Raw genomic sequence first — 22,099 nt, forward strand, 5'->3', positions numbered from 1 at the left:
CAAATGTGGTGGAAAGAACCTGCTCAGATAAACAACTAGGAACTCACAGCAGAACAGTCAGAATTTGTTGTATTATGTAAACAAGATCCCTAATTTCTGTCAAATGCCTCCCTACAGTGCAGGTTGGACTGGCAGGACTCTTTTCCAGGATGGATGAAGGGAAAGGAGCCAGAGGGCTGGAGAAGGGATGTGGTTTCCATTGGAAAAGGCCACATTCTGATCTCTGCTCCATCCCTGGTGCACGTCTGGAGTAACTCCATTTAAATCAGGAGCAGAGCTCTGGATCAACAGACAGCTGCATTTATCTCCTCCATCCTGTCACTTATGGTGATGGAAGTCAGGGGATGAAGTCAGGGGAGCTCTGCCAGTTTTCTAAAGGACAGGCAGGAGGGGACTCAGGCTCTGAGCCTGGATTTCAGTCCTTTGCCACTGTGGTTTTCCAGTCCAGTAATTTCCACAGTGTTCTCAGGCTCATGCTGGCTTCTCCCCCACTCCCAGAACAAGGCTTGCTGATTTTTAAAAAGTAACCACTGAGACTCTCAGCTAGAATCTGTCTAAATGTCTTGCATGCTAAATAGCTTCTCTAAATAAAAGGAATGTTTTTGGTTGTTTTTTTATTTTTCTTCCTTCTGCGAGGCATTCTCCCTACCTGCAAAATGCAAGGGCTGTTTGGACTTGTAAGAGAAATTAGTGCTTTTAGGACCAATGTTGTAATCGTAATAATTACACAACGGGAGTTTCTGGCTTGTTCTGCATGGAAATAAATGATTTAATTTGTCTTCATGTCAAAATAGAACATTAGGTCAAAGCACTGGCATCCCCAGTGGAGGAAAGGCTTTTATGTGCTTTCCAGAGAGAGTCTGAAAGAACAAGGATGAAGAAAACCTGACAGAACAATCAGGTTTGTGCAAATTTTGGATCCAGGTATCTCTAGCATTAGGCAAAATAAAAGCATAAGCCTCAATGATTTGGATCATGGGGGATTGGAAAATCTAGGAAAATCTTGGGAAATGGGATTTGGGTATGAAATGCCTTTCTCTCAGTTCTGTGTTTTCAAAGAACCACTGACTGATTTTTGAATTTTTACCCAGTATCTCTCATTTTTCTAACATTTCATCAGGTTCAAACATAGCTCACATGAAAAAAGCATTGCTGATCTGTCTTTTCAGGATGTAAATAGACATCTATTCATACCTGTCTCTTCTGCTGCTCTATCAGAGGAGATACTGATTACCAAGATATGCAGGTCCATCTCTGGGAGCAACTTTTCCTTCTGGTCCTAAAGTACAGGAGCCAAGATATTTGAAATTTTTTTTCCCATGGAAAGAGACAATGTGGGAGGAACCCACCCTTTTGAATTCTTTCTGAATTTTTATTTTTTTCCACCCAGGAGACAGGATGTGGATTTGTGCCTCACCCCTATTCATCTTCCCTGCAAGATTTTTAAGGTAAACACTCCTCAGTGGGAAGCTAAACTCCTAACTGCCCTGGTAACTCAAAGCTCAGCAATGCCTGGTGCAGATTTCGTTAATTGTATTATTATATTAGATTTATCTCTAATAAAATGACAATTGGGAATTTGTGTTGTAGTTGTAGTGAAGGGCTGAGGGGTGGATTTTGTGTAATTTGTCTTTTTGTTTTGTGTTGTGATGTTATTTGTGGATTTGATACAGGGAACTTTTTTCACACTTTCTGTTTAATTTAGTTGTTCTTTTGCATTTTTTGTTGTTGTGAATGAAAATGATATGTTGAATGTGGATTTTAATGATTATTCTGAGTTCATCACTTTTGTCTTCCTCCACAATCAGTGGGAAAGAAGCAGAAAATGATATGTGATTCAACTCAGCTCTTCTAAGATAGGACAAACCATATCCTGGACTCCACTGATTTAATGGAGCAGGGATTGGGGTCAGCTGCACTTTTACAGGTTTGATGCCTACGTCTTCTTGTAGGAACTCCCCAGGGCAGTGGTGGCACAGACATCAAACTGTGGCTCTTTGTGCAGATGACCAGGAAAGAATTGGAATTCTGGACCTAAATTTGTGTACGTGAATCGATGTCAGAAATTGAAGGGGAAAACAGAACAAGAGGGAATGGCCTCAAGCTGTGCCACAGGAGGCTCAGGCTGGACAGCAGGAGGAAGTTTTTCACTAAAAGGGTTGTTGAACAAGGGCTGCCCAGGGAGGTTTGGAATCCCAACCCCTGGAGGTATCCAAGGAATGCCTGGAGGTGGCACTCAGTGCTCTAGGCTGGTGACAAGGTGGGGATGTGTCACAGGTTGGACCTTGAAGGTCTTTCCCAGCCTCAGTGACTCTGTGTTCTCTGATCCCCACATTCCTGGTGCTCTGTGTTCTCTGATCCCCACATTGCTGTGGTGCTGGATGCACATGGAATGATTTCCCACATGGCAACACCTACCCAGTGTCATCGAAGTGAAGCCTCAGCACTGCCCAGACAGTGACACAAATCGTTGGGGTACCTGCAGGGGACAAGACAGTGACACCATCAACAGCCCAGACATGCAGCAATGAGCACTTCATGCAACCTCTCCACTGAGGGTTTTTCTCCTAACAGCACCTGGGCACGAGATAATGCAATTTATTGAGTGAATTCAGAGCTCTCACCCATCTCAATCAGAGGTGGGATTGCAGAAGAAAACAGGTAACTGGAGAGAATGGAGCTGTTTCAAGTTATTGTTGCTCAATGTTTAACTACATCTTGTTGCATGAAGAATAAAACAAAGTCTGGACAGAACAGAATCAGCCACGTGTGTGTGTAGAGCTACTGTCATCCTGCAATAATTGCAGTGCCAGATGTTGAGCTGGAGTGGCATTATTGGATTCTGTGTATTCTTCTGTGGTTTTGGAGCGAATGATTTACATGTGTTGCATTTTCTCTGCTATTGTGTAAATAGCTGGTTTTGCTTTACTTATTCAACCCAAACAAATCGAGAAAGGAGGAGTTTCCTTTGTTCGCAGGAATATTTAACGCTTTTTTTCATTTAAAAAAAATACCCAAGCAAAACAACAGACTCCTAAAAGAGAATACCGGAGTAAGGATTTAATTCCTATTTCAGACATTTCTTCACTTTCGAAAAATGCACGTAAAGTGCAAGTTTAATTAAAACAGTAAGAACCCACTGAGAAACCTGGATTTATTTTCCTTTCTGAAAAGGCAAATAAAAGCGTGATTTTTTCAGTGGAAATATTTTGGTGAAATAATTCATTTATGCAAGACAACTCTGGTTAAGATGAATTTCCACTGTATGGTAAATAAAATCTTTGACTAAGGAACTGCTGACATCTATTCAGGCACCACTGGGTAAATAAAGTGCTAAAAAGCAAACAAAGCAAAGACCTTGATAACCCCAGCTCCCAGCAGTGAACAAGACTGTCATGAGTTGACAGGAACAATTATATTTCATCCATTTGGCAAGGCTGTGTTGATGTCACATTCATTAGTCACTCATTTGAACCCACTGAGATGAGTCTCTGTCAAATCATATTCCCACCATCAGAAATAAAAATATCCCTGCTAGACCTAGGTGACTGATGGAGCCCTCCTCTTTTAAATAAGCACACAGAGGAGAATTTGAAAGGAAAATGATACAAAAGAAATAAAATGACAGGCTTTGGGGAGAAGAAACCATGCATATTTAATCTCAGTTGAAGTCTACTTTTCTCACAGGTGAACACCTAGAAAACATTGAGATCTTTTTGCCCTTAAAGGAGTTCAAATTAATTTTTAAACACCAAACTTTAATTCTAATTTTATCAAAGTAAACTTGAAATATCAACTATTTGCCCATAGAAGCTGTGGCTGCCCCTGGATCCCTGGAATTGTCCAAGGCTGGGTTGGATGAGGCTTAGAGCAACCTGGGATAGTGGGAGGTGTCCATGGCAGGGGGTTGGAATGAGATGAGTTTTAAGGTCTCTCCAATCCAAACCATTCTATGACTCTATCATCCCATGAAACATGGCTCTCATGTTTTATTAGTTTGCACTGATTTCCTCCATATAAATTTTCATGCTATGAATAGTGTTCTGAATTTGTAAAATGTGCAGGAAGACAGAATTAAACTAAATGTGTCATAAAAATACAGTTAAAAACCCCACACTGCAGATCAGCTTGTAGTTTTGAACCATCTGCTCTATGAATATACATATACTCACACCACTTTTCTTTACATCAAAAGATTTATATCTCTTCATCACCTTCTTTTCAGCCTTTGATGAACTTCAGAAAACACACAAGACCCGAAGGCTGAGAAGAGATTTATTCTTGCTGACTTGTGCTGCCTGGAGTCAGGAGCAGGCATCAGGAGAGAGCTCAGGCAGACAGCACTGTACCCAGAGAATTTACCAGCATATTGCAGATTTAGGAAGAAAAAAACTGCCTGGATCAACACAGCCATGTGTTTTTCTCATTAATCAAATGAGGACATCTCAGCACATTTGAACAAACAGATAAACATCCAGATGCTGCAAAGTGCTGAGCTCTTGCTTGTTGCTGCTTCAGTGCAGCTCCCTCCCCACCAGCTCTGAGCCCAGGGGCTGCTTTTGCCCTCCATGGATTGAATCCAAGGTCTGGAAGTGCCTTTGTTGGCTTTGAAAATTGCCAATTGCTCCCACCAGGTCAGGGGAACTGCAGCTCCATGGAACATGCAGGAGCTGAGAAAATAGTTGTGTTTAAAAAAACAAAACAAAACTAAAACTACCCACATCTAGAGAGTTGTTAACGGATATTGATGATGCTGATTTGAATGTGAGGTGACTTAAATGCTGTGCCCAGGAACTTGGCACAAGGGTCTGGAGTGACAGGACACAGGGAATGGCTTCTCACTGCCAGAGGGCAGGGATGGATGGGATATTGGGAAGGAATTCTTCCCTGTGAGGGTGGGCAGGCCCTGGCACAGGGTTCCCAGAGAAGCTGTGGCTGCCCCTGGATCCCTGACAGTGTCCAAAGCCAGGTTGAACAGGGCTTGGAGCAACCTGCGACAGTGGAAGGTGTCCCTGCCCATGGCAGGAGGTGGAGCTGGATGAGCTTTAAAGTCCTTTCCATCCCAAACCATTCCATGATTCCATGAAGTCTATAAATGGAACAGCCAGATATTATTTGTGGTACTCAGCTCAAAGCAAAATATTTTAAGGTTGCATTGAAGAATGAATCCATCTGGGTAGTTCATTCATTACAAAGACTGATTAAAAAAATTGAAGTCAGCTAATGTGTGCTGGTTTACAGTATTTTCACATTCAGACATGTACAGATATGAAAATTGTGCAAACTTCATTAAAGAAACTCATCCTCTGATCTATATTCTCTTTACAAAGATTTGACAATTTGCAGTTTTCCATTGCTTTCTTTTCTAATTGTCAGATTTTCATGTATGTAACCCCTAATTTCTCCTCAGAAATATACTCTTATCTCAGCTATAATGTGATTACACAGTTGTGGATGATACAAAAGGAACCCTGAATACCCTTTCCAACAGTTTCTTTTCCAAAGCCTTTTCCAGTAACCATCCTTTTACATCAGCCTTCTAATGGCATTGATTATTTATGAAGATTTGTTCACCTTTTCTCTCCATACCTTCTCTTCACCTTCTCTACCTCTATACCTTCTCCAAATATTTTTTTCTCCCTACTGTAGGGATTTTTTGACAGGAGATAAAAATTTTGGTTTGAGTCCAGCTGCTTCAGGAGGGAAAGAGCAAGACCAGCTGTGGATTACTTGAAAGTTCAGCCTACATAAGGATGTTTTTGTCAAAGGAGAATAGTTGAAGGTGTGGGGTTTGTGTGTAGACCTTACACATTAATATACAGGATTATTTCTAATTATTTCAGAAGTGCCTATAAGTACAAAAATCGAGTTTAACCTTCTCAGGGAACATTTTAAATGAATGTGCTCTTCTGCATTCACCATCTGACTTCTGCATAAAAAACATCACCAAAGAACTGCTTGAATTAGCATGTCACAGGAACCAATTTATCTCCAGAAGGCCAGAATGAAAAATAATTACACTGGTTGTCATCATTTAACTGGCTTTTCTGAAATAAATCTTGTTTCTTCCCACTGCAAGGTTTCATTTCCCATCCAGGTAGGACAAGCAGATGTGAATACCCTTTGGGTACATTTTCAATTTAGTTATCATCTGGAAGAAAGACACAAATGAAGCCTTAGAAAATGGACTGGACACAGCCTTGCAGATTTGATTAAGCTAAAGGACTCAACATTGAGATCCTATCTTGTGGAAGGCAATTTTCTGTTGTAGAGAATTTTCTCTGCTAGAGATGTGGTGTCCTCCACATTTGAGTTCAACTCCATTCAGGCAAAAAACCACAATGCCCAGCAGGCTGTGGCGGCACTTCTACACAAAGACTAAAAATTATACTTGAAACCCTTCTGTGGAAATAGCAGATGGATTGTGGAGTCATCCTGCACCCTGAGCCCCATCTGAGACAAAAAATGCCACCTACCCCAGCCGATGATTGTGTACCAGTAGAAGTATCTCCTCTCGGGGAAGAAGGTTTCTACCAGCAAGGTGAAAAGGTACAAACCCTCGATGAAAAGCCAGAAGTAGTTGGACATGACACAGTAGTGGAAAAACACCATCACTGCTTTGCATTCCACCTGCAGAGAATCAAGAAAAACAAAGTTATTTCCACGTTGCTTCGGTCTAACAGGAAAAAAATGCTTTTAGCATCTCCAAATCCCTCACTGGAAAGAGCTGAGTATTACACTCTTTCAACAGTAAAGGTTTTAAAGAATGGGAAAAATGTGAGGTATCACTCAGACAGCAAAGCCTGAATGGGGAGGAAGCCAATTTTACCAGTGGGAAGTGGTCAAGGAGCTTCTGCAGAGCAGCTTGAGCATGTCCTGCACTGCTGAGAGCTCACAGCCCCAGCAAACACCAACTGCTGGGCTTAAAACCCTGCCAGGGTTAAGTGCAGGGAAGAAAAGAATCCAGAGAAACCCAGGGAAGGATGTGAAATGGCAGGATGATTGTGGAAAGCCCTGAGAGTGGGATCAGAAAGGATGATGGGCAGCTGGGAATTGCAGTTCCTTGCCATCCATCATCAGTGTTGTCACTCAAGGACAGAAAATGGAAGTAAGTGTGAGGCAAAAAGGAGGCTGAGGGATCAACTGTAAAAAATGATGGAAGTTTTCATTCACTGACAGGAAGGGGAAGGAGCAAACGAAAGAAAAATGAAAAATAAAAATAAAATTAAAATAAAATATAGAGATTTTAAAGTAAGGAACTGAGTTTGTTTAGCCTGGAGAAAAAGGGGCTCAGGGAGGACATTATCACTCTCTAAAACTCTGTGACAGGAGGTGGCAGCAAGGTCAGTCTCTTCTTCCAGGTTACAAACGATGGGACAAGAGGAAAGTGTTCTGAATTGCATCAGGGGAGGTTTAAATCAGATATTAGTGAAAATTTCTTCACTGAGGGGTTGCCAAACACTGGAACAGTGTCCAGGTCGGTGGTGGAGTAACCATGCATGGAGGTGTTTAAAAGATGTGTAAATGTGGCACTTGGGGACACTTTGGGACTTTGGTGCTGACCCTGGCAGTGCTTGGGACTGGCTGGACTCAATTTTAGAGGGCTTTTCCAGCCTAAATGGTTCTGTGACAAAAGCCTAAGGTGGAAACCAAGCTGAGCCCTGTGAGAGTCAGATCCACTGGTCTTCCCAGTGCTGCACCCCAGTGTGATGCCTTTAGTCCTACAAAAGTAGGAGTTTCCAACAAATCCTTGAATAAAAGTAAATAAAAAGCAGAATAAAAGTAAATAAAAAGTAAGTAAAAGCAGAATAAAAGTAAATCAGTGAATAAAATGGAATAAAATGGAATAAAATGGAATAAAATGGAATAAAATGGAATAAAATGGAAGCTCCTGCCAGAGGCAGTGCAAGGACGGCAGTTTTGCTTGGTTCCCACTTTGACTTCATCCTCAAATCTACAGCCAAGGTGTTTAAACCCTCAGATCTCGAGTTTCTTCATGGAAGCTCCACCAGGGCTGAATCTCTGGTCACAAAATGGTTGATTTTTAATGTGTTTTATGCTTTAAGTGTTTCCAAACAAAGAGGCAGATGCCACCATTGGAAGAGTGTTGTGAACAAACTGCAGACCTAACATGGCTGCAGCTTTATCCTGGAGAAGAATTAAGAGCAAAAGCTAGTTTTAATGACAAAGAAAAGGCTGACTAAGAAACTACACAGCTGCAGTTGCCTTGTGGAAGTGAGTCACGAGGAATTTAGCTCATAACTGGATGGATAAAGGAGAACTCAGTTTGTGATTCTGTCATAATTACACCCAGTGAGCTGATTTATCATATCAAATACTAGCCTTAAATGTGAAAGGAATTGGGATTTACACATAATGTACTGCTAAATGCATCAGTGAAAGTGTGCTTTGCAGGAAACTACACATTTCAGAGACAAAGATGTGGGAAATGCTGCTGATTTTCTGTGAGTGTGACCATCAGGTGTATTCTCTGTGTCTGAATGGTCACCCTGCTTAGACATGACTCTGCCTGAACAAATGAGGCTCTGGAGAAAAACCAGACCTTCAGAGGAAGGAAATTGCTCAAATCTGCTCTCATCCCACCTGACACTGAGCAGATCTGTGAAAGGGACAAACAATCAGAGCAGAGCCAGCAAACAAAACCTGTAGGTTTGTCTCAAAGGGCGCTGGTGACATCATGAGATGAAACATCCAGTGGCTGTGAGCTGGGAGGGAAATTACCCACCAACTCCCCTTTCTCCCAATAACTTCTCAGCTCATGATACTCCACAGACTGCTGTCTGCCCCAGTGGATTTTGCTACCTCATGCTGAAAAAAAAAAAAGCAGGAAAAGGCTTTGGTTTCAGTTTCACTCACCGTGGAGATAAAGCAGTGGTTGCCATCCTGTTCAGCATAAAGAACCCCATCTTTGATGAACACAGATATTGCACGGAGGATGAACGAAACAAAGAGGTTCATGTGGATGAAATTCCGAGTGCAGTGAAGCTTCCTGGAGAGGAAAGAGAAAGGGAGAGAGGGGGAAAGAGAAAGAAAGAAGAAAATAGTATTATTTTGTGGAAATATCATTGGGTCTGAACACACTTGGCCAGAGCTCCTTGCTAAGAACAGCAACATCTAAGCCAGGACTGTGGTTAGTACTGACCCCAGAGCTGAGGATTTGGGGATTTTCTTGTGAAAGGATGTGGAGAAGCATAAAATAGACAAGAGAACCAGCCCAGTGCAGCTTCTGAAGTTTCCTAAACCAGAACCACAGTTCCTCCTGCTGCATTTACACCCTACTGAGATGTGACTTCTGGACAGTGCCCAAGCTGGGGGAGCAGTTCCATTAAAGGGCTTTCCCCTCTTATTCTCCATCTAGTGAGACAAAGTTGAACACTGTTTGGGGCAGATGAGCTCCACAGTGACTGTGCAGCTCCTTGCTCCCATCCCCACTGACCTGAAGCGACACAGGATGACCATGGCAGTGGTGAGGGAAACCAGGGAAGTGCTGTATCCCACTGTGTACAGAGCCTTCACCGAGAGATAGTAGTAATCCTTGGGGGGCAAAAAGCACAGGGTTAGAGGGTTCAGCAACCTGCCAATGTGCAGGGGCAACCAGGCAGGATTTGTGTCTTGAACAGCCTGGTTTCTTCCCATTTTCTCGGAGATCTCTCTGTAGAGCAGAGCTCTGCTCTATGGCTGGGTCTGCACACCATGGAGTTATTTTCTGCACACCATGGAGTTATTTATCAGTGAGCTAAAATTCTATCTACATTTTTTTTATACATATCTCTGGAAAAAATCCCCAAAAATTGGCTAAGAGATTCTTTATCAACAGGAGTAGAACTGGGGGTTACCCCATGATTCTGGAAGTTCCAAGCTGCACCAACAATAAAAGCTCATTTTCTGCAAATATTCAGTGCAGGGCCAGGAAGGATTCAGATCTCACTTCTCACAGTTTTGTACTCATACACATCTGATTTTTTATCCTAGTCACTATTAAATCAGAAAGTGACCAGAGGACAACAAGCAGCCTGCTGCTCCCCCTCCTTCATTTGTTTAATAATTAAAGATTAATTCCCACCTGGTTGTCAGACTCTGTCTCGTTCTCATCGAAGCCGCAGGCGTCGTAATAATGAGGGAAAGGCTCAGACCAGCCATCTTCAGTGCAGTTCCTGCTGATGTCCCCTGTGCCAAGGGCAGGTGGGAATGTGACACTGCTGCAACAAACCCCAAGACATCCCCTCCCTCCCTCCCTCCCTCCCTCCCACTGGAGCAAAGAAAGTCCCACAGTTACCCTGGAATGATTGTTTGTCTGCCTATCCAGAGATTTCATTCTTGGAATTTAATGGCATCTTTAATGATTCAGTTCTACAATAGGTACCTATGGATGGCTATTACTGCAGTTGGTCACCAGAGAGCAAAAATACTCAATCAGTTTATTCAGTGTCCCCAGGCCACCAAAACTTCTCATTCTCAAGTGGTTTCCTGAACTAGGAGTCAGCCAAATGTCCATTTCTCTCCAGGAATTTTGAAAGGCATCCTGGGAATACAGCTTTGATGAAGATATCTCCACTCCAGCTGGCTAAAGGGGAAGCCCAGTGCTTAAAAAATAAGCACGTTGTGGAATTTTTAATGATCTATATCTGTGGCACCTGCATGGGACTGGTGTGAAAACACCAGGCTAATGTAATTTGTTTTGGTCCAGATGCTGGCAGTCAGTCAGGATACTGTGGGATATTTAAATTAGCCATTATATATCCATGGGAAGGCAGCTGGATTGCTCTCCTGTAGTCAGATAACATCCCACTCATTTATCTTCAGGCCTAGGCTCTGAATTGAGGGTGACTTTGTGGGGTCTGCAGAAAACAAAGGGAAGATGGAGTGGGAATCTCTGTCCCACCTCTGACTTCATGGCAATATGTTCATTTACACCTCCAGATGTCCAGGTTGGCCTCAATTGGTGAATTCAGAGCTCCTCACATCCCTCTCTCTATTAATTATTCCAATCCTGGATTATAACCTCAGTTTTAAGCAAACACTTGCTTGAATATCCAATTTTTTGGGCTAATTTCATATAAGAACCAACTCCTAAATGGCTTCACTGACACACTCAGGCTTAAAACCACACAGGGAAAGAGGAGTTGGGGGCAGAAGAGGAAGAATCTCTTGACATTTATTTTCCTACAATGCTGCCTGAGGTGGGACAGACCCTGTTGTGCTCTTTTGAAGAACCATTATTCTTCCCAAAGCTCAGTGGCCTTTCCTAAAAAATTAGGGCTGGGCTGGTTCTGCACTTCATCCTCTCCAGCACAAAGGAGCAGCCTCTGTTTATCAAATTATCACACTTTTTGTGGTTTCAGCTGCACCTTGACCAAAAAGGATGGAAATTTCCAAGGTTTGGGTTTGGTTTTAGCTGTTAAGATTGTGTTGTTTTGCATTCTGCAAGCAGTTTAGTCTCTCATAACCTCATTTTTAACCTTATTTGAGAGAGAGAATCTGTTTGCCATCCATGCAGCAGAATATATCTCTTTAATCACAGCACTCATTAAAGAACATTGCATTACTTGGCAAATTTTGGTAAATTGCTCCTGCACATTCATCCCTAGTTTTCTAGTGGTAAAAAAAGCACTGAATCATGGTGCTGACTTTCTTTAACACCATTTAGTAATTACTGTTAAGCAGGTAGATATAATTGATAGCAGCACACTTGCTAGATTGCAAGGCTTCACAGAGGAGGAATACATTTTCATAATATTGCTAAAAGTAAGAGAGCAGAAAATATGTCATAACAATTAGAACTAATTAGAAAATAATGGCAAAATGGCAGGAAAAATAGCTCAGAGCTTCCTTTTTAACAGAGATAAATAAAAAGTTAACAAAAAAAAAAAAAGTGGTTTTGTTTCTTACCTAGGAGAGACTGGGCTGTGCTTTCCAGCAGGTCATAATCACCTGGAAAAGTGGAAATTGGGTATGAAATTGTTTGGATTGTGTTCTCTATTAGGGCCCAAACTGGTCTCTGTGGAAATCAGGGAATGGAGTGCAACTGATTTTTATTTGTTTAGATCAGGCCCAAAGGCAATAAATACTCAGTGCTGTCTTCTCAGGAAGTAAACACAGCTTTGCTTGAGAGTCTAAATCAGAGCTGAACCTCTAAATTTAGAATAAAACCACATACAATCAAACTGGGGCAAAGCTCATTGTAAAGTTATAGAAGTCAGATATTGTATCTTTAGGACTTTACATTTAAAATCCACAGGTATTTAAATAGGATCAGTTTTCAGAGAATTAATGAAAAATTATTTCCATCCATCAATGACAAAGAGCAATAACTAATTGGTTTAAGTGAAATAATTTCATTTTGTGGCTTGAGGTGAAATCCCACTGATTTATAGAGACCTATGAGATTTTTAATTTCACTTTTTGTGCAAATATTACAGCCTTAATGGTTGATACAGAGACAATATTTTATTAATCTGATAATAATTAATTTGTCATGTGCACACAATTTTTGGGAACAGAGGTACTGAGGACATAGACAGCACAACTGGTTCTTACCTGCATGGGTTTGCCCCAAATTATCCACTTCCCAACCTGGAATTAGAAGAATAAAAAGAATTAATTCAGTCCTGAAAATAGGTTGCAATTTAATTTTGATAAAAGTTTGACTCCCGTAAGAGGAGTGGATGTAGCAGAGCCAACAGAAGAACTGCAAGTTTAAAATCTTTATTTCAGTATTAGCCCTGTGTGTTTATGAGCAGAAAAGGGAATTCAAAAGTTGGTGATTGTATTGTTTTTTTATATATGTGGTCATCATGAACTTTCATCAGACTCTCAGAAGAAGAATAATAGACATAAGAGCTTTTTTGTGGATTTTGTAAAAATTATTTTTTAGGGGAAGGTTCTGAAATAAGAAAGACTCACACATTTCCGAAACATCGTGCTAAAATTCACGCTGTTTAGTATCCTAAAAATACAATTCTTACTTTGGGTAATGATAAATCTTTGGGTTTACATTACAAATCTTCCTTTCCCTTCCTTTTGCTCTTCCAAAACAAACAGTCAGAACGATGCCACACCAACCTCCCACCCCCTGTGCCCAATATTTAACCCAAATTGGACTGAAATCAGATTTTCCTGGGTGGATTCTGGCTGGTTTGGGATGCAGCAGGAGGAGCTGCCTTGAGCCATGGAGTGGAGCTGCTGCATCGTGCAGAGGCACTGAGGAGCTGCAAATCACTGACAGTGGCCCAGAAATCAGGAAAAAAAGCATTTCCAGCCTTTCCCTGACCACTACAGCAGGTTAAATGTTCACATCAGTTTGGTTCTGCACCCTCTGGAGCAGCCACAGGGCTTCCCTTTTAACCATGACAGCCAAATGTTAATTAAGGGAGTGGAAAAACCTTCACCAAATAGTGTGAGGAGGTTTTTATTAAAAGTGAAATCCAAATGAAGACTAGATTTTGATCAGTAAGGGAAAGAAGGAAGTATCTAAGGAAATAAAATAATAACAGGAAGCTCTTCAGCACAGTTTAAAATGCATTTTTTTATTTTACAAGTCACAACATAATTTAAAATTCATTGATTTCTGTGCCTCCTCTAAAGTAAATCAGATGTCCTTTTTTATCTTTCAAGACAGAAAAAAGCGGGTTTAATGTGAAAATGATGGTGGGAGCATAGAAAAGCCAAATGAAGCACCAGGGAGGCTGCACTGTGCCTTTGGATGGATTATTCAACACCAATCTTGCACACCCAACCCACCAGTGACTCTGCAGGGTTAATACTGTGAGAACACTCCAGGTCTCCAGCTGCTGCCAGGATTTCCCATATAAGAATTTAGGCTGGATTTTAGGAAAAGGATGCTGGGGCACTGCCCAGGCTCCCCAGGGAATGGGCATGCAGAATGTGCTCCACATGCCTGGCAAAATAACTCTGCAGAATAGTGTGGAGAGACCATTTTTCCTCCTAAATCTGCCAAACCCCAGGTTTATTGCCTGTTTTATTAGCTCAGATTTAGGAGTTTGTTGCTAAAGTCAGGATGTGTTGCTAAAATAAGATGTGTTGCAGAAATCTGAGTTTAGAATGGAGATGTTGGGCTGCCAGGTGGGGATTTTTATCTGTGGGTTTGTGGGGCAATTAGAGGATCAAAGAGCAAACCACAGCTCCTTCATCACTGTCTTTGCTGGTGCTTTTCACAGCCTTTGCCACTCGACCCAGCAGCTCTGGTGGAAATGCTCCCTGCACTGAGGTCACCTCAGCCAGGAGCCTCTGCCTCACACTGACCACACAAATAGGGCAAAAAACTGCAAGAAAAACTCCCCAAAACCTCTTTGACTCATAAAAATGCAGTTTTAGCTTATCATTTGTGGAGTAATTTGACCTTAAAACTGTGCAGAATTCTTTCTGGAGAAAGGGCAGGCTGATATTAACTAGATGGATGCTTGATGTTCCTGGTGTCCTGCATATTACAGTGATGGCTCAGAAAAAACACATTTTTCTCCAATTCAAATGGTTTAAATGTAGTTATTTTTTTCCTACAATCTAAAAGGTATGAAATAAAAATCAGCATTATTTCATTCTAAATGTAGGTAGCAGTTAGTCCCATTGATGTTAAAATATTAGATTTTCCTTCATTTTTAATTTCATGACATCTGTAATAACAGTTAAAACATCATATTCATGTAGTTTTTTCTGAAATGAATAGGCTTGTTATAGAAATATTCTTTTATATATACCCAAATTATTATTGTGTTTCACTGCATTTGGACATTATGATGGGATTCACTTTTCCAACAATGTTAATTTTCTGATTTGTAGGAGCAAACAAGCCTTATATTAACATCTATTTCTATATCTGAGTCCTAACTAATGTCCTGAAGAAAGTTCCAGTACAACCTTTGCCTGTACAGGCTTTTAGCCTCGATTCATCAACCCAATTTTCACTAATTAGTTAAGCTACTGGAACGTTAATTAGATTTACATTGAACATCATGTCCTGAGTTACAACAAAAAGTCAAAGTTCATCTATAGATTGCTGGGATAGAATGCACACATATGCAATTATATGTGTGGGTGTATTGATATATTTTTATATTTCTCCATATTTATTTACATTATTTATATTTATATTTATGTATATAAAATATATCTGTTTGTGTATATGCATATAGATACAAAGACATTTTATTTATTATTTTATATATTATATATGTACATATTTATATATATTAAAATATATTTGTATACAAAACTAATATATATGTACAAGCAGATATATTTATAAATATACAAATACGGATATTTACTTGGCAGAAACCCATGGCATTGGTGATGTTTTCTCACATGCCTGAGAATGCACTGGAGATCAAATGGATTATTTTTGTGCCCAACATTTAACATATTTAAATACACAGGGAGAAGACCTGACCTTGCATTTGAGCTGGGGTTATAAGGAAGCCCAGACATAGGGAAGTCACTCTCATTTGTCACAATATTACCTAGAAACAGTATTTTTTAGGGTTATTCTTTCTGGGTTTTCTTCAAATAAACAGTATTTTCTGGGTTGTTTGAGTGCCTTTAAGACTCTAGAGAGACCTCAGCAAATTTACTCTGCAGTCAGTGATGGAGTGAGCAGGACTACAGCACCCCTCACTGCATGGACTTTCCCACAAATCCGCTCATTTTGCTACTCTTAGGACACAAACAATGAGAAATTGGTGTATTTGACTTCACTGATGAAGAGGAGAAAGCCCATTGATATGATTACGCAATGCTCTAATGGCATGCCCTGCTCTCCCAGAAATGAAGAATAAATAAAATATGATTCTCATCTGAATTTGGGCTGGAAACCCGTTTTTCAGGGGTTTAATTCAAGGGTTATATTTCCAAGGGACTCTTGAGAAGGGCATGGATAAGGAGGAATGGCTTTAATCTGAAAGTGGCCAAGTTTAATTTGGGGATACTAGAGGAAATCCTTCCCTGTGAGGGTGGGGAGGGGCTGGAATGGATTTCCCAGAGAAGCTGTGGCTGCCCCTGGATCCCTGGAAGTGTCCAAGGCCAGGCTGGACAGGGCTTGGAGTGACCTGGGACAGTGGAAGGTGTCCCTGCCCATGGCAGGGGATGGAACTGGATGATCTTTAAGCTCCCTCTCAACCCAAACCACTCTGTAATTTCATTATTCTGTGATAACTGCATCCTAAATATAACAATTTTATGATTTGGTGACATCTGAGCTTCTCACATGTAATTAGACCCAAACTATGGAAATATGGACACAGCAGCAGATATAAAACTGTCTTAGCACACCATTTATTGAATTGATAATTGCCCTTATTAGTCAATAAACTCCTGAGGAAGCTGCTGTTATCCTCAGCACAAGATGGTTTATCCAGGATATTGACAGGCTGTGTTATTCACTGTTTGACCAGACTTAAGTAAGTGTCACTCTTTGGGAAGCAAATCTTCCATTAATGCTTTAATTGACATTGCTAATTAGGTGTTATTTGTAGTACTGCTTAGACATCCTAGAGAAGATCTATCAGAATGCTGAATTCTCAGTTCTCAAGACCAAGCACAGAAAATATTCCTTATTTCTGTTTTCTTCATGAAGAAGTGAAAGGGGGAGGGAAAAAAAACAGTCCAGGGACTTGCCAATGGCTCCCCACAGAGCTCGTGGCACAGACCCAGACCTTTCCTGCCCTTTTCTCACACATTTATCAGACTTTCCTCCTGGATTTTTATTTACTGAGACCCAGAACACATACCTCACCCCTCGCCATGCTCCAGCTGATGGGAAACTCGACCAAAGCAATTGTTGCTCCTGATTGAAAGCGGACAGGACTGGGGAAGCTGGAGCCAAGAACCAGCCTGTGCACCATGAGCCTCAGAGCCTTTTAGATCTCCTCCTGGTGCCAAATCTGTGCTGGCTGCTCTCGGTGTCAGCTGGCATGGCACCTGCCTGGCCTCCCGTGGCTTTGTTTATCTCGACACGACTTGCATTTAACCCTTTTGTTCCAGCATTTGCCATTATTAATGGCAGGGCAGGAGGGGATGAAAGGCTTCCAAAGCGCCTCCATCCTGAAATGGTTTGCCCACAGCCCTGCTCTTCCCACCTCAGTGCTGTGGGTTGGAGGACTGCTCCATGAAGGTGATTCTCCAAAAGGTTTTGGATTTTGATCATTGGGATCAAAATGAAGCGTTGAGATCAACGTGCAAAGCCTGCACTGTTTTTACTGCACGTTAATTGCATCCCTACAGAAAGTGCAGCGATTGGGGCAGGGAGAGGTTGTGGAAAACATTTACAACCCCTTGTCCTCATGCTGTCCAGCTCTGTGCATAACGAGCTGGCTGGGCAGGAATTTAATTCTTTTTCTCCTGTTTTATATAGCACTGATTAGAAGCTCAGCATTTAATTTCTAAACATGAAATAAATCAGTGAGCTCTCACGCCCGGCTCCGCGGCATCCACCACGCTGAGCCTCTTCTCTCCCTTCCCTATGGCTGCCTGCTGCTCTCCTGCTCCAGCAATCTGTTCAGCCGGCTGGCAAAGCCACAGTCGGGAGCAGCAGGCTACTTAGCAGCTTTTCTGCAGCTCTCTGAGCTCCCCACTCTGCTTCCATGCCCTGCCCGCTGCTTCTCTAGGAGGGGATTAGCCCTCCGGCCAGTCCTGCGCTGCACACACATGATGTCCAGCCATCCCAGTTCCTTTGTTATGGCTCTTTGTGCTGAACAGAGAAGCTGTGGCTGCCCCTGGATCCCTGGAAGTGGCCAAGGCCAGGCTGGATGGAGCTTGGAGCAACCTGGGAGAGTAGAAGGTGTCCCTGCCTATGTCAGAAATCTGGAAAAAAAAATATCTTTAAGGTCATTTTCAACTGAAGCCATTCTGTGATTACATAATTGATTGATTGATTGATCCAGGATAAGCTGTTTGGCCTTTACAGTTTCATTAGCAGGATCTGTAGGATAGTCCTACAGGTTCACACACCTTTCCCTTTGCTAAGTGATTCCCACAACTATTTCCAGAGATTTGGGTCTCTCCAGCCTGATGCCCCATAGCCAGCACTTAAAACTACAGATTAAAAGCCAATTATACAAGGGCAGGAGGTGACAGGACATGGGGTAATTTCTAATTTCTGGCTTCAAACTGCCAGAGGGCAGGGTTAGATGGGATATTGGGAAGAAATTCTTCCCTATGAGGGTGGGCAGGCCCTCAGGGTGCCCAGAGAAGCTGTGGCTGCCCCTGGATCCCTGGCAGTGTCCAAGGCCAGGCTGGACAGAGCTTGGAGCAGCCTGGGATAGTGGAAGGTGTCCCTGCCATGGCATGGGCTGGAACAAGAAGATTTTTAAGGTCTCCTCCAACCCAAACCATTCTGGGATTCTGTGATTCTCCCATTTACTGTGTATCACCATTTGCCTTGACAAAGAGATTTATGAACATAATGCTCACACAGAGACAGCACAAGATTTGGTGGTGTTCATGTTATTCAGAAAACAAGAGAACTGAGCAGAGGACAATTAAGGTGAACATTAGGAAACCTTGTTCATGATTTTGTGCTTAAATAAGGACTGGTGCCAAGGACAGCTGAGTAACCAATCCTGTGGGGCAAACTCATTCCCCTCATTTTATCTACCTAAAGATAAGTTCACCTGGTTTTTAAGTCTTCTCCCATAAAGGGCAGAGAGATTGGCACTTTCAGAGGGTGGCTGGGGTTAGAAATCTGTCATACCATGAGAGGACAAAGCTCATCTAAATTCTTTGTTACCCAGTGATTTGTGCAAGGCATTGCAGTAAAGGCAGGGACAGAAGTGATTTTTAATTCCTTTCTTCCTACATCCCATTTAACTTTCAGGGCACAGGTTGGCATGACACAGAGACAAGAAGATCCAGTGAATCATGCCTGGAAATCATGGGAGAATTCCAGTGAGGTCCCAAATGGAGAACAGAAAGGTCAGAGCACACAGGGCTGGCTGAGGTGGGACTGATGCACAGATTTGATCGATAACATTTAAGGGAAATCATGGCTTTATTCTTTTCTTCCTCTTTCCTATTAAAGGATGTGAAACTAGAAGTGGACTGAGGTCACCATAGCAACTAAGCATCATCTAAATGTTCTGTGAGTCCTTCCTCTGAGTCTGGCTGTCACAGGAGCATCCATCAGAGTGCAGGATCAATGCAATTACTATTGAAGGGTCTCCTAGCTCTGAGGAGGGCAGGGATCACATCTGACAGAAAAGCAAATGTTTTTTTCTTACAAGAACCACCGAAAAATCCAAGCAAAAAAACAAATAAAACCCCAAAAGATAAACCCAAAACCAACCAACCAAAAAAAGCAAAAAAACCCCAACCCCAAACCCAACAAAAAAATCAAACAAAAGCCCCCCAAAAACCCAAATACAAACACAAAACCCTCAAACAAACAAAACCAAAAAACTCCCCCCAAACCCATTGTCCAAGAGAGATTATCAGTTCTCAAATAACTCCTAGAGAAGAAAGCAAATGAAATCCCTTGCTCAAAGGTAAGAATGAATGTGTGCCCAACACACCTAAAATCCTGTAATTAACTGGAATTCTTTCCCAATCATTTGGGTCAAAAGGAGAAACAAAACCAGCAAAGGTTGAAGGATCTGCCCATGTTGCACCTACAGTGATACTTCAATCTATTACCTTTTGCAGCCTAAATGTTCTCCAAACTACTCAGCAGCTCTCAGCCTCTTCCACCCTTGCATTCTTCCCAAAAATGCATGGTTTTTTTTTGTTCCCAAGGCCAAATTAGCTCTCAGATCATTTACAAAGGTCCTGGGCTGGGTTACAGCTTTCCCCTGGCCACTGCAGGATGTCACCTTGCAGAGGACCAAGGACTTGATCTTTAGCTGAAACGCTCTTGCTCATGTTGCACCTTTGAGTATCTGAGGCACAGAGACTTATGTCCTCAGAATTTGGTGGGAAAGGCCATAAAACATCTTGTTTTTCTGCTAGAAAACATCTGAGAGGCCTCAGCTGCTTGATTAGAAACGTGGATCTAGTTGCTACTCTTTGATAACAGCATTTTCCTCCCATTTCCCTCTGCATTGCAGATGGACTTTGGGAGGTTGTGACCAAAGAGGCTTAATTATAGCTTGTCCTCCTCTCTTTGGAAAAGCTGGAATGATCCCATAGCTGTACTGCCTGTGCAAAGCCCAGGGGTGAAAACCAGCTGGAAATTGTTATCTATCAAGTTCCACTATCTTGGTTATTGGCAAGACTCGTTATTTTTGCCATCATCATTTGGGAGGTCTCTTGTACCCATTCTTTATGTCACAATCCTTTCTGGACTTGCTGGGCACTGAGCAACAGCAGCACATATGCAATCTGCAGGCAGCTCTGAAAGTCATCCAAAACCCTTAAATATAGACATGGTTTATACAGAAAACTATGTATGAATATATATATTAGTGGTTTTTATACAAAACAGATACCTTTGCATCAAACTTGCTTTTGAATGCTATGTAGGATCTTACATAAAATTGGAATGAAACTAAGTATGCACAGAATCCTGGTTGCTTCAGTAAATAAATATAAATAAGCTTCAATGGCTCATTATTATTTCCATGATGAGAATGCTATGGGATGGGATTACTCCTTGGTTACAGCTCTTTCCTTGCCTCAGTTTTCATGCAGGAAGTTGGAATTCTCATCCAGGCAAGATATCCTTGAAGAGAAATCTGGACCTTTGCATTGATCTTTTGCCTTTTTGATGGGCAAATGCAATTTCCAATTTCACTCTGCTGCAGTGCTGACCTTAATTTCAGTAGTAGCAACAAAACCCCGCATCTTTTAGCTCAGTAGAAAATAAGAACATAATCTTCCAAGGACATTCAGATGTTCAGGAGGTCCCTGATCTTTAACAGTCACCTTTTCTTCCCGTCTAAACAAAAAACTATCAATACATAACCCAAACTAATAGAAACCGTAACTTGCAAATATTTCCACTTTGGGAAGTCAAGGACTTTTATTGTCTTTTCACCCAGTTTGGGTGTTTTGTACCATTTTCCCATGTCAGCTCTTGAAGGCTTTACCAGGACTGACTCCCCAGAAAAGACACAATGAAGATGGAGCATCACTTTCCCCTCTCATTAACTCTTCTCTTGTCATCTTATTCTAATTGATTAGGGATAACATCTACACTCAGGCACAGATGGCTTCCCAAATCCAATTAACCCTGAATTCATAAATCCCACTGTCCACCCATGGCATCTCCAGTGCAGCACATACCAGGCTAGGGGTTCTTGATGAAACAATTAATCAATTAATTAGCACAACAACATACTCGAGTGTTTCCCTGTGTTTTAAATGGGATCAGTGAAGACTATTTTCAATTTCTTGGGATAACAGAGCCTGTTGCCTGAGCACTGAAGTCATGTTCCACCAGCAGCAGCAACAAGACAAACACTTTGGTTCAGAAATGTGAGCATAGGATGTAATTCCCTCTTAAACTCTCTAATACCTGATGTAATACCTGATTACATTCTTTATTCCACTGGATTTTAATTAGGAACCTTTAATCCTGGTATTGACATAGAATAGGTTTTAGGCCTTTGGTAAAAATTAGGAGCATTTCCCCTGTTTTATATAGTGAACCATGTTTTGTGGTAATGCTTTTTTGGGGTGCAGCAGGCAGTGTCCTCAACTGAGCAGCAGATAAATAATCTGAAGTGCTGGAAGATTCAGTAAGTTCTGCTCATATTTAATATTTAGATTTATGAATGAAAGCGTTTTCTAAATGTGGAGCACATGATAATGCTCAGAAACTGCCTATTATCATTTGTAATATTTTTTTACTGCAAATCAAAGGACTGAAGATATGCTCATTTCTGATTATTTAGTTTCATTCCATGGTCCATTCTGGGTTCCAGAATATTTCAGCTGTACAGTGCAAAGATGGAAAAAGCACAGACTTTGCTTCTGTTGATTTCCATTGCCAGGCAGCATCACCTCTGTCTGGGAGAAAAAAATGGGAAAAAAGAACAAAGCAGAAAAAATTCTCCAGCTGGGAGTGCAAATCACTGGGTTAGGGCATCTCTAGGTGTTTCTATATCCTACTGAAAGTTAACATCACAGCTTG

General features: G+C 41.6%; 1 protein-coding gene across 9 annotated transcripts in view; it reads right to left on the minus strand.

Moving 5' to 3' along the window:
• The window catches only part of ADCYAP1R1 (ADCYAP receptor type I), a 142,840-nt gene that overhangs the window by 35,367 nt on the left and 85,374 nt on the right, over positions 1-22,099 (minus strand). For all 9 annotated transcript variants that reach the window (XM_085050154.1, XM_085050153.1, XM_085050152.1 and 6 more), the window contains exons 5-11: positions 12,559-12,594; positions 11,911-11,952; positions 10,085-10,188; positions 9,458-9,555; positions 8,878-9,010; positions 6,477-6,630; positions 2,419-2,479 (exon numbers count right to left, since the gene is read on the minus strand). In XM_085050154.1, the coding sequence (XP_084906280.1) occupies positions 2,419-2,479; positions 6,477-6,630; positions 8,878-9,010; positions 9,458-9,555; positions 10,085-10,188; positions 11,911-11,952; positions 12,559-12,594 (628 nt within the window). The remainder of the gene's footprint in view (positions 1-2,418; positions 2,480-6,476; positions 6,631-8,877; positions 9,011-9,457; positions 9,556-10,084; positions 10,189-11,910; positions 11,953-12,558; positions 12,595-22,099) is intronic.

This window comes from Lichenostomus cassidix, chromosome 2 (assembly GCF_008360975.1).
Source record: "Lichenostomus cassidix isolate B80296 chromosome 2, HeHo_3.0, whole genome shotgun sequence".
NCBI lineage: Eukaryota > Metazoa > Chordata > Aves > Passeriformes > Meliphagidae > Lichenostomus > Lichenostomus cassidix.